Genomic DNA, 13,579 nt, shown 5'->3' with positions numbered 1-13,579 from the left:
GGTGCTCTCCTGCTGCTGCTTACCCTCTCCAGGCTCTAGGCCCCTCTTGCTGACTGTAAGAGCATGCCAGCCCACACCTTATCACCATTAAATCTGATTATATTCCCTTCTTCCATCACATCAAGTTTAATGCCCTATCAATAAGCTCCATTAGCCCTTGACAAAGGGCCCCTTTACCCTTTTAGAGAGAAGAATCCCATCCGAATTCACCATGTCCAGGACCATGAAGGCCAACCTGTTATACAAAAGAAACCAGAACTGTGGAAGTGTGCCACCAGCCGCAGAGTCAGGTAATAAGACTGATACCAAACAGATCTCTTATCTGCTTTTTTTCAAATGTCACCACTTGCACCTACAAAAGCAGAGGAAAAAATAACCTGTGCCCCTGGCTAGCTCTCCAACCATCCCAGGGCCTTGAAGTCCCTTTTGACAGCCTTTGAACCATGCACATGGAGGACCAGCAACAAGCAGAGAGTCTGACAGCTGAACCAGGCTAGGCAGTTTCCTGGGGTGCACATAACTCATGACCTAGAGAGGCACACCTATTGGTATCCAGTGATTTTCCTACCACATCCAGAGCCTCACACCTATTGCACAGAGGCACTTGGGAGGGTGAGGTGGACAAGAAGTGCCTTTGCCTGTCGTGCCAAGCAAGGACTTGCCTCCATTCATTCCTTCCTTCTGATCTACTGCCTTCAGCCTGGCAGGGGGAGGTTACACAACATTTGCTTCTTTCTGGTCTCTGCTCCTGTCCCAGGAAGGCCAGGGCACAGTTCAACTGATCTATCTCCACCTTGGAGTCCCTGATACTTCTCAATCTTTCTAGCTCTTCACTTGGAGGACACACTAGGGCCTCCACTTAGTTACACTGCATAGCAGCCTGCTAGACAGACAGCAAATTAACTTTTACTGAATGCATTTAATGACTCTCATTTATGATATCAGCCTAAGTACTGAGCAGTTAATGTAAAACTGAAGTGAAAAGAGTCTACACTAATTTTAAGGTAACAGAACTGGTACATAGCTCTACTCTTTCCTCCTTATTGGTAACTAGGATCTTAAGCTAAATGACAAGTAGCTTGAGAGCTTTGCAAAAACCTTTCACTGCGACTGCTTACTCATTAAAGCAGTGGACAATATGGTAGAAGACCCAGCTTGTGAGACTGTTTTCCCTTCAACTTTGTTTATTGATGTACTGAACATGAAAAAGTACAAAGAATCCAAACACAAAAGAAAACATGTACAACCTCTTAAATACCCAACAGAATATATTCTCTATTCCAACAAGTGTGAATTAAGTCATACTATACAACTTCAAAAAAATACCAGCCTTATATTTTACTAAGTGCTCTGATAAACACTGTAAAGTGAAGCTCAATTTACATGCCTTCTCATCAATGCTGTTAGTTGCTACAGTAGTATAGGAAAGAAGCATGTAGCTGCTATTTCTTCCACATCAGAAAGTTTGTGATTTCTATACTATATACAACTTTTAATGCAGAGGATTAGCTTTAACAATCTAAATGCATCTAAGGATGAAGAAGTACTCAGGAAGCCAACTGATTTTTGAATAGCATTGAGTGGGTCAGCATGAAAACCTGCTTATTCACTTTAGCACGCGCTTCACAGTATATGTAGTGTACTATACTGAAAATTTTATAACTACAATTTAAAAGAAGAAGAACCAAAAACAACTGCAAAGATAGTGTACAACTATGTTATGCATAGAACATTGCTTTTTCTAAGGGGAAGCATATGAGCATCTCAGTTTATACAAAAAGCAGGACGTAACTACATAGTTGTCAGTGCATCCTGGTGAAGGCATCAAACCCTCAGCTTTTTTAAAAAAATTTAATTATAAGCTAGATGCTAATCAGAAAATATTCTGTATTTGTTTTCCTTAAATTTCTTCAATACATGGTAAAGACTTTTTCTATTTCCCCAAATAGTGATTTAAGCATCATACAAAGTTAAACTTCAATAGCATACAGGTATTTATGGTTTTCATATGAAAAATGAAAGGAAATTTGCTCAAAACGTATGTTTATACTTGGGGTTTTTTTTACCACGAACATATTTATGAACAAAAAAGTTGCATCACCATAAAGAGCTGAAGCTAGACTATCTACAGACAAAAATAGCAACAGATCTGATGCACTGTAAATTCAAGTCCTCAGGACAAAAAAAAAAAAAAAAAAAAAAAAAAAAAAAAAAGAAGCAGACCTCAAGTAACAATGTTAATGCCATTTACAAAGAAAAAACTTATACAAAAACATTCAAAATTGAACATCACTTGGCATGTAACTTAAAAAAAACCCTACAATCAAAATTAGCTGAAAGGTTCATAACTTAAGGTCTTATTTACATTACACAAAGCTCAGGTGCTAGCCTTGAACATAACTTCCAAAATACCTCCTAACATACCCACTTCTGCTGATTTGCTACTGCACAAACCAGGCACAATGTCTTTTCTTAAGACAAAACAATTCTTCAAACAATAGCAAGTACATCACTAAACACCATGAGCTCTATCTGAAGGGAATTCTTTAGGAAGAACAGATTTTTTTCCCCCATATCTCAGCATTCTAAGTTTTCTGCTTGCTTGTATATTTTCTTTTTTAAATTTTCATTTGCTTCAAAATCACAAATTAAAGTGAGCCACCTATCACTTAATTACCAGGATGATCAATGACTGCACTGATGATTACAAAAAATGAAACCAACAGTGCATTCCATTGACTTCTTAATACAAAGGTCTCAAAAGTAGTTCTACATCATAAATCTTTCTAAATTTTTTCCCAACAACTGCAAATTTCCTGGTAAGTTTTAAAAGCTCACTAGGTGTCATACGAAGAGATTTCTCAAAGTATTCAAGTCAAAATATTTGTTCCAGGACCAGTAAAAAGTTTCTCCAAATTTTTTATTTTTTTTTATAAAAATAGATGCTTTTTTAAACCCACATCAAAGAGGCTCTTATCTCTTTGGCAAGGTACTGCTTTACGAAAAGTTCTTCAGTATTCTTACAATAAGCTTTTATAATGTGTTCCCATTTCCCAACCCAAATGAAGATGATGAAATAAATACTGCTCATAACTTTATAAATAAAATGTAAACTTCAGATACTTTTTTTGAACAATAAAGCAAAACAACTCACTACAGTGTAAATTAAACACAAAGCAAATCAAGCAATGACAAAAAAAAATTATAGCATCACACAAAGCCTCGATATTTACTCATAAAGGCAGTCATGTATAAAGAAAAAAAAAAAATTCTTTCCTTAGCTGAAACTTTTAAAAGGTCCACCTTCTTCAAAGAAGGCAGTAGAATATGCATTGTGACAGGCAAAAACCCTGCACGTCTTGTCAATACTCAAACATAAAAGATAGTTAAGAAGTTCTAATTCAAATATTAGCAATAAAAAAATCTCACATATTCTTAGGATGCTAAGTATTCATTTTATCCCCATTTCCACACTGGTATACAACAAAGGCATTTACTAATGCATAAAGCTTCTTGTAAATTGCCTTTGTTGTATAGTTTTCATGTATTAATGCACTGAGAGTAACTTGTTAGGCTTTGTGCGTTTTGTTTGTTTTGAAGGAGACCTGCAATACTCTGTCACCAAGGCGGTATCCATTCAGGCTGGCTATTGCCATAGCTGCCTCGTCATAGTTTGTCATAGTCACAAATCCAAAACCTTTGCACTTGTTGGTGTTAAAGTCACGGATGACCTTCACGTTGGTTACTGCTCCGAAGGGTCCAAACATTTGCCAGAGGATACTCTCATCAGCATCAGGGGCCAAGTTGTACACAAAAATGCACCACCCAGTTCCTGCATGTCCAGGGATGTTAATTCCAGCCAAACTGGTCATTCCATCAATGGTCATTGGAGGAAACCTACTGAAAAAATGAGGGAAATCAAAACAGAATCCTAATACAACTGTTCACACAAAACCCAGAAATGTCAAAATAAAAGAGAATGATACAGAGATTTTCACAGAATGAACATGTTGCTCAGACTGGAAAGATAAGGTCAAAAATATTTTTTGACCCCTAACTGTGCAAATACCAAGTAAAAAAATATATATGAGTAGGGAGAACAGTGCTAGGTATGTCTGAAATGACAAAACAGAAAATCAAAAGGAAAGCATGCTATAAAACCAGTGAGGATTAATAAGTCATTTGAAACAGGAATTCCATGGAACTGCTACAAAAGGCTTGTCTATTTCATGCAAAATGCATCAAAATGAACAATCTTCAGCTGAAGTCTCAACATGCAACAGTACAACACAAGTCTTACTGAAAAGTAAGAGTTTGCAAAATACTTCAAAACAATTTGGTTGTTATGAATCAATTAATTCTTTATTACCTCTTTACTCCATAAGCTATGTTGAGCAGATTGTCCAACCTGCAAAACATTTAGCAACATGTTCAGTCTTCAGACTTTTCCACCCTTTAAGACTAAGGAAACTTAACATATTACTGTCACATCCATTACACTGTACGGAACCTCATGCAATGCAATGTATCATCACCGAAAGAGCCATGACACCTTATTACATGTCACAGTGAATACAAAACAGATATTCTTGTGTAATAACCACTTTTATAAGAAGTTTATTTTATAAAGTACACCACGCCCACAAATTCAGCAATCATTTACTGTTATCATAAAGCTACAGTCAGTGACCACACGGGTGAAGTTTCCCACACTATTAATTTGGCCGAGAAGGAGAATGTTATCGAGGCTTCTGACATGTTTGGCGATATGACTAAAGACATGCAGTATGTTGGACCACTAGCAACTGTATCAACATAAACCCCAAAAAGTAATTTTTCATATTCCTACTCCTCAATTCTAGAATGCTGAGAGACATAAGGCTGGTTTGGCTGAGCAGGACTAAGGCAAAAAAAGGAAGTGTAAGGACAGTGGAGGCAAAGTCAGGTCGACTGGAAAGAATACAGACATATTGTTTGCCACTGGAAGGAGAAAATTTGTGTGGCCAAAGCTCAACAGGACTTGAAGCTCACCAAAAACATGGGGGACAAAAAACTGACGTATTTAAAAACCTATTTTTTTTAAGTATGTCAATCTCAAAGAGCAGTCCAAAAATATTATCAGCCTGTTACAGAATGAGGATGATCACCCCACAGCCTGCTGTGAGAATAGTGAACAACTCTGAACTTGTGCAGGATTTCCTGCTCCATCTGGATGCCTACAAGTTTATGGGACTTGATTCACCCAAGAAAACTCCAAGTACTAGCTGATGTCTTTGTGAGGACTCTTTCAATGATTTTTTTTTAAACAATGTTAGGAATATTGAGTTGACTAGAAGTTGGCTAACACTACCTCAAATTTCAAAAAGGGCAAGAAGTATGATCCTGGAAACTATAGGCCTGTCAGTCTCACTTCAATGCATGCTAAAAATTATGGAAATTATTCTGGTAAGTATTAAAAAAACACAATCACAGCCAGCATGGCTTCATGAAGGCCAAGTCCTGCTTGTCCAATTTAATTTCCTTTTACTACAGGATAACCCACCCAGCTGATCAAAGAAAATCAGCTGATGTAATCCTTCTGGTTTTCAGTAAAGCTTTTTAACACTACCTCTCCTAGGATCCTTCTGGACAAACTGTCCATCTCACAGCTGGATAAATGTGATGAGTGAGCAACTGGCTCACAGATCAGGCACAAAGAGTTACAGTGAATGGGTGACACCTGACTGGTACCTGGTCACTACTGGGATTCCACAGTACTGGAATTCCACATTCATTTTAAGCTCAGTGCTCTTTAGCATCTCCATAAATGACTTGGATACAGGACTTGAAGAACACATACTAAGTAAGTTTGCTGATGACACTAAATTGGGAGGATCTGTTGACTCCCCTTTGAGGCAAAGAGACTCTGCAGAAAGACTCTGATGAATCAGAGCATTGGGCAATCACCCGATGTCACAGGATATTTAAATGACATGACATTTAAGAAGGCCAAGTGTAAGATTCAGCACCTGGGATGGGGCAATCCAGCACATACAGACAGAACAGGGAATAAGACACTGAAAAGCATGGTAAGGGCCCTGGGGGTCCTGGTTGAAGTTGAGCATGAGCCAGCAGTGTCCTGGCACCCAGCAGGACCAAGAGTGTCCTGAGGAGCATCAGGCACAGCAGCACAGCTGGGCAAGGGAGGGGATTGTCCTGCTCTGCTCTGAGCTGGGGCAGCCTCACCTCCAGTGCTGGGGGAAGAAATGGGTGACACAAAGACATTGAGCTGTCAGAGAGTGTCCAAAGGAAATGCTGAAGGGTCTGGAGAGGAAATTGTGTAAGGATCAGCTGAGGTTACCTAGCTTGTTCAGCCTGGGGAGCCTAAAGGGTGTCTGCCTTCCTCACAATCTACAGTTTCTTTGTGAGGGGAACAGGAGGGGCAAGCACTGATCTCTGCTCTGTGGTCACAGTGCAGGACCTGAGGGGATGCCCTGAAGTTCTGTCAAGGGAGGTTTAGGTTGGATATTAGGAAATGATTCTTCCCCCAGAGGGTGGCTAGACACTAGAATAGAATTCCTAGGGAAGTGGTCATAGCACCAAGCCTGCCAAAGTTCAGGAATTGTTTGGACAATGCTCTCAAGCGACATGGCATGACTCTTGGGGATGGTGCTGTGCAGGACCAGGAACTAGACTCCATAATGAAATAATGAACCCCTAAAAGGGCAGAAAAAAAGAAACTAAAAAAGTACTTGACTATCATCAGTAGACAGTGTGGATGACTGAAGTCTACTGTCATTGACATCAGGGATGGAGAGCAGAGTGAAGAGTTCTAAAGTACCACCACTTACAGGTCCTTGTTATAAGGGCACAGAGACATGGGACTTAATACAGTAATGGTTCCACTTATGACCTTTCATCAGTTATCTTGAAGACTAGAAAATATTCTGGAAAAATTGTCATAGACATTCACTGGAAAATTTTTAAAGATGCTTTAAGCTACACATCTTAGAGAAACTGAGGAACAACTATATAGAGTTGCTTTTGAAAGTGCAGCTCAAATTTTCTCTCAATAAGAAAAGAAAGCGTTACATTGAACCTGTTGCTTTTACCATTAAAGTTTAAGCTGTTTTCAGGCTGCTGTCAACTACTGACAGAGATGGGACAACTGAATCAGGTAATCCTGTCTGAAATGTCAACAGCTAAGATTTCTTGCATGTGGAACACATGAAAGATCTGAAGCACTGGTGCCATCTCAACTACACAGTCAGTACTAGATCTGAAATGATAAAATAATGCAAGGCAAAAACCTAAATAACACAAAAAAAGATGACTTCCCTTTACAGTGTAAAGACTTAAAATTTGGTAAAACTATCTTTTAGTTATGTAACATTAGTCTGAAGGCATCAACACAAAAAAAAAAAAAAAAGAAAAACAGAAAAAAATCTGTCAGTTTACCTTTTAACCAGTTAAGTTAAACTTTTTCTTTCTTCCACATCAATAAAAGTGAGAGAGATTTTACTCTATTTACTACAGATTTGGTATTACTCAAGGCTTTTTTTTTACCATTAAACTTTTATGTGGGGCAAATCATAGTAACTTCTCAAGGTGCTTTTAAGCATTACTTTATGCTTATATTTGGCCCATATGTATCTCAGAGAAAACCAACAACTTCCCAATGTAAATGAACATTAAATGGAATTGCATTTTTATGAAAGAAAAATAAAACCTCCACCAGTCAAAATTTAAGATACAAAGCCTAAAGTTGCAGGACAAGGAAGTTAACTAAGTGCAAAGAAATAAGTCTTATCAAAAAGAACCAAAACCTTCCCCAAAAGAACAACCTACCAAAAAAACCACCAAACCAAACAAAAACCAAACCAAAAAACACCCAAAACAAACAAAAAATTCCACCCAAAACAAAAAACAAACAAGCAATAAAAAAATACCTAAAAATACAAAAACAAGACTCCCAAAAAACCCCAGACATGCACACAACCTCTCCCTCAAACAAACAAAATAACCCCTTAAAAAACCAAAAGAAAACCCACCACAAAACAAAAAAACCCTCTGACAGCTGGGAGAATTTTTACAAATTATGATAGATCTACCTGGAGTATCAGTGAAATACTTTTGGTACCCCAGCCAGCATCTGAGTGAAACTGAACCGAGGAGTATCTTGGAATACGGGCCGTCAGAAGAACTCAAGGATTCTGCAGCCAAGACTTGCCAGAATATGTTGAGTGTTGTAACACACAAGCTTGTAGCACATAACCCATGATCTTATTTCATACACTGCACTTCAGTCCATCCTGCAATGTCTGACCCTGCACCCTGTCTATAGAACAACAGCAAGTCCGCTTTATGCAATATTCAGAACACTGTTGTAAGGTAGGCCTTTGATTATCTAAGAAATGGCAAAGAGAGCCACAAAAAAGTAAATAAAATTGCTTATCCCCTCTTCTGCAACGGAACAGCTACTTCTCACACCTGCAACATATAGTACATAAGGCCAAAAAGCTGAAGAAAAGAAAAAATCAGAAATGCAGTCCATTAACTCTTCAGTATTTGGCTTATAAGAAAGCCCAGCCAATGCAGAGCTTTTGAAATTTTGTATTTTCTCTTTGAAGCAAGCTGTCAACTGCTTTTGTTTCTTGAAAAACAAAACAGAAATACTATTTCAATATGTTACTATTTAATACAATTAAGTCACGTTTTTCAGGGGCAAAGGGAGGGAAGAAATAATCACGATGACAAAAAAAAAAATCTAAGATACTCATGGATGTAGATAATACAGTGTTTTTTCACTTTGTTCTCACCATCTGGCCTCTTCAATACACTTCAAATAGCACAGGTATGGCAATAGTTTCAACATGATGGGAATATAAATCCCCAAAAACCACATGCATAAAATATGCGAACAATCTTCATTTTGAAAGGCTGTAACAAGGAAAGAAAGTATGACATGGAGACCTACTCCACAGACAGCATAGACAACTAACCAGGAAAAAACCTGAAAGCCAGAATGCAGAGGAAAAATATGGGGTAAAGAAGAAGCTGCCATATGGCCAAGAAAAAAAAAAAAAAAAAACCCCACTAAACCTCCTACGTCAATATAAACTGAATCAACTTGCACATTAATCAAGAATAATCTAGGAAATGAAAAATAATCTCTGAAAAAACATTTTAGTGACTTGAGTACAAAAAAGATGCCACCTTGGTCTAAGTATGCTTATTAGACACTGAAATGTTATCAATAGGATGGCATGCATTTTTGGTTTTAGCTGTACTGTGGTAGCATAGCTGCAGTTCAACATTCATGTGTTTCCTTCCCACATAGGAGTCAGACAAGCAGGAAAGCACAAAAGTGTAGTTAACAAACAGGCCTGTGGGTACATGCAAGTTACAGCAGAGTTGTGCACATTATGTGACTTACCTAAAACGCTGAGCCTGCTGAGCTAGGGGAGTGGGATACCTTCTGTTTGGAGAATGGTACAGCTGGGAAAGAATGGCCTGATTGGTTTTTTGGCTTGGATTGTTAGCAAACTTTACAGTGATGGGCTCTGTAGCACCCGGAGGTTTCTGGCCATTCAAGCCCTTGATAGCTTCTTCTGCTTCAATTCGCTTGTCAAACCGGATAAACCCCACGCCCCGTGACACCCCTGCACAAGGTGAAAAAAGCACACAGTAATGAATTCACTGTTAGATGGTAACTTTTCATTTGTGTCACCAATTGCCATGCTGATGGTCAAAATGCTGTGAACGCACAATAACTTTGAGCTTGAGAGGACTGAGCTTCTGCATAAAGTAAGAATTTTCTACTCTAATTTTGATTTTAGCTTTTTATTTAACTGATAAAATACATTTGTGCAAAAAAGCTTCAAAGTTTGAGGGAAAACAGTGGAAATATAGTGAGCCAAAGTGGAATTTGAAAACAAAGCGATCTTGTTGGATGGAGATGAACCTAAACAGCTGCACTGTAACCTCTGGTCAGCTCACACTACTCTGAACTTACAAAATTTCTGTAAATAGCTTAGTTCTCTGCTCTCTAGTATGAAAAAAAAGTTTTTGTTCTTCTGGATTATATCCTGAATTTCTCTTTGGAGCAGATATGATGAGAGGATGATGACATGCAAAGACTCTATTGCAATAATGGCAATTATGGCCATGTTTTAACTGTCAGTGGTGACCTCTAAGTAAAAGATTTGGTTTCTCTACTTCACCATACATCACTAGGTGTTACTTTTGAAGGAAAGTTTTCTTGATATAGAAAAGTTAAAGGTAACACATGAAGGAATCAAAAAGTAGAAGACAAACATCAAAATTCCAAGTGTCTTAGACATTAACACATTAAGCTGTGGATACTTGAACCAATAAACATTAAAGCTACTAAAAGCAACATTAGTTAGATCAATATTCTGTTGTAATATTTCTAGTGTCATTAAGAGCCCCTTTATATTTTGATTCATGAATAACCAGATGAGTTTTTTATCAGACACTTTTTATCATTTGAGAAAGACATTAGTGACATTAAATCTATTCTGTTCATAAACAATGATAATTTAAGCCATCAAAAGTGACAATGAACAGACATGTGAAAGCTTGAAAGAGTCAAATGTCACAGCTTCAACTTTGCAATTTTTATCAGTATGTGTCACAACCATTCACATTATTAGTCATTCATACCATTCTGAGCCTACTTCTTCCAAAATACTAAAAAGGAGGCAAGAAAGCTTAAGCCTTAATAACATTCTATATGCCAGAAAGTACACTGCAAATAGCAGGATTTATGTATATGAATAGAATTATCACACATATTAGAAATTCAATTATATCTGATTACTGGTCCATCTGTTAATTCTGTATATTAATATACAGGAACTTACAGTGAACAGCAATTTATTGCACAAAGAATCTGTTCGCAAATCTGCTACATTTACAAGTCAGTATTTGGCCTTCAGCCTTCCTTTCCAGGCCTCTCTACATTCTCAACAACTCAAACCGTTGAAACGGTCTTCTAAATGTTTTAGGTGTCTAAGTATTTAGGTGTATTCTAATTATTAGGTGTCAGCATTGAGATTTAACTTAGTGGAAGACAAAGGAGTACATACATATGACCTTCTACATTTGAAAGCTGTTTGCCACCCAAGAGGATATGCAGTTTTGAAAAGGCACAGCTATTAAAAAAACCTAAATAAAACCCAGCTTATACAGGGAATAATTACGTGAGTAAATGACTTCCTGTCCCACCCCTTAGTGTTTTAGAAGGGGAGAACTTGGAGAGCCCTGCTTCTTTCTTTGTTGCTTTGTACACTCAATACTCCTATCATGTACTTGGCATTTCATTCAATTGCTTACTTCTGGCAGAGACCTCACAGCAGGTGTTTCAGAAAACTCTAAAGCTCAGGATCAGCCATTTGAGACAGCAAAAACCCACAGGCATTACTGTCTGAATCTTAAGACTAACCACAAAGTGTCAGTGACAACCATTACCTGATTGACACATCTACACAATGCAAATAACCTGGCAGATCTTAGTACTTTAAGGCAGAGGTAATCACAGAACTTATCTGCTCCTAAGGAACACAAAGCTCATGTGTGTGACCAAATTTAGTGCGTTAGCCTTGAAAACAGTCTTAACAGCAACTGCCAGTTTGGGGCGTCTGCAATCCTAGCCTCAGAGAACCAGTTGTGCATTTCTGCATAAAATTTTCTTTTTTGAAAAAAAACCCATTTACTAGCATTTTGTAAGGCACTTGAAGACTGTTTTCATGCAGCAGCTTGGAAACGAAGATTCTGGCAGCTGTAAATTTATTACAAGTCATCAAGCAAGCTTCAAACCTGCACCTTCAGAGTGGAAATACAAGCTGGCTCAGTACACTACACAGTCTATTTCTGTCCACGCATATTTATGAACAGTTCCAGAAGAAAAAAACATGTTCTGGCTTACATACAACTTTTATACATTATAGAGACAAAACCATTTACTGAAAGATTAAGTATTCCTTAAACTGTGAGACTATAAAAGGCCATGCAAAACTGCCTACTTACCAGTGACCTGGTCGACCAGAATACGAGAAGTAATAATACGTCCATATTGGGAAAAGAGCTGTTCCAGTTCTTTCTGGGTCATTGTTTTTGGAAGTCCGCTAACATACAAATTTGCATCTCTGATAGAAGCTGAACTTGGTCGTGCGTAAGAAACCTTAGGAAAAAAAAATAAAAATCCTAGAAAACAAATACTTTAAAATCAGCTGAAATGGGAGAGTGTCATTTTTTCTGAGACATTACAACATCTCCAACAGCAGACAGAACTTTGCAAAGCCAGTTCAGTGGGTTTCTTTGTTTCTTTGTTTTTTGGTTTTGAGGTTTTTTTTGTGAGCTGGCTTCCAAAACACAGAAGGAATGCAACTTAAACCATACAGGAGAAGCTGACTACACAAACTCACATATAAAAACTACTTCTAAATACATGAGAAAAACCTAGGTGCACATTCCAGCAAACCTTGGTGGAGAAAGTGCTCTCAGTCAGCTGACTGTAAGATTAAAGCAATAAATTTAACAAGTTCCATGAATGTCCCATGTTCCATGAATTCTCATTAAAAAACACTAAAACCTAAAAGGAGTTAAAGACTTCAGTGCTGTAAGTAGGCCAAAGGCACAGAAAGAATCTGAAGCACTCAGAGGTTTGCAAGTGTTTTTCAAGTGCTGTCTTTTGTACCTATCAAACTTGCTACCAAATGATACAACTACATTCATGAGATCAAGATAAACTCTGCTACATAACTTTCACATGTCTAAAATGAATGGCAGAAGTAGGATTCCAACCTGTATTTTGCTTGTTCAGCAGTTTGTCAATTCCTGCAACAGGGGCCTTAAAAACAAATGACATTTAACAGTGAACTTCTCAGATCTTTTTGGACATAAGTTTTTTACCTGCTGCCTCAACACAGCAGTTGAAATATTTTAAGATGATCAAGCAGATTCTTTGATCTTTAGACACATGCTACAAAATAGCATGCTCCCTACTTCCTACTGAAGCTTGTGGAAATGGTTTTACTACAATAATGACTAGGACAGAACACCTGCACTGCTTAAACAGGACAGAATACTTCATCTAGGCTTTTCATCTATGGAAAACATAGAACTAAAAAGCCTCCTGAAGAAGTAGTCAGATTTATCTCCTTTCCTTCCCTCCCCCTTCCATGCACTGTTAGCCAACACTGGGCAACTGGAATTTGATTGTCATTCTGTCTTCTGCCTTGTTCTTTCCACATGAGAGTCACACAAGAGCAAAAGCTCTGTGTTCAACGTTACAGGAAAACAGAAAGTGAAGTTTGCCCACATTCAGCCAAAGCACCAACAAAAACAGCGACAGCTACCCTTTCCTACCAGGCAGAAAAAAACAATAGCTAAGGAATGCACAAACTTGCTCGACTTGCCCATTTGGCCCTGAGTTTCTTTAAGAAATAAAACTTCCATGCCTCACTTGGCAGGACTTTAAGAAGACTCAAGGCCAAGGAATGGAGACAGACTGCCTGGGGAATAAGATCATGAATTACCAAACCCATGCAGACACTGTCTTTCAAGAGGGAATTCA

General features: G+C 38.0%; 1 protein-coding gene across 10 annotated transcripts in view; it reads right to left on the bottom strand.

The window, feature by feature from the left end:
* Positions 1 to 1,164: 1,164 nt before the first annotated feature.
* ELAVL2 (ELAV like RNA binding protein 2) overlaps positions 1,165 to 13,579 on the bottom strand; it is a 107,260-nt gene continuing 94,845 nt past the window's right edge. For 6 of the 10 annotated variants that reach the window (XM_079330798.1, XM_079330796.1, XM_079330799.1 and 3 more), the window contains 4 exons: positions 12,031 to 12,184; positions 9,416 to 9,641; positions 4,370 to 4,408; positions 1,165 to 3,900 (listed from right to left, as the gene is read on the bottom strand). In XM_079330798.1, coding sequence (XP_079186924.1) covers positions 3,570 to 3,900; positions 4,370 to 4,408; positions 9,416 to 9,641; positions 12,031 to 12,184 — 750 coding nt within the window. In that variant the 3' untranslated portion in view covers positions 1,165 to 3,569. The remainder of the gene's footprint in view (positions 3,901 to 4,369; positions 4,409 to 9,415; positions 9,642 to 12,030; positions 12,185 to 13,579) is intronic. The other 4 variants (XM_079330804.1, XM_079330797.1, XM_079330803.1 and 1 more) reach the window with 2 other exon arrangements.

The sequence above is a fragment of the Erithacus rubecula genome (genome assembly GCF_903797595.1).
Source record: "Erithacus rubecula genome assembly, contig: SUPER_Z_unloc_1, whole genome shotgun sequence".
NCBI classification, from domain to species: Eukaryota; Metazoa; Chordata; class Aves; order Passeriformes; family Muscicapidae; genus Erithacus; species Erithacus rubecula.
Note: the sequence above shows the minus strand (reverse complement) of the source record. Positions and strands in the feature narration are given on the sequence as shown.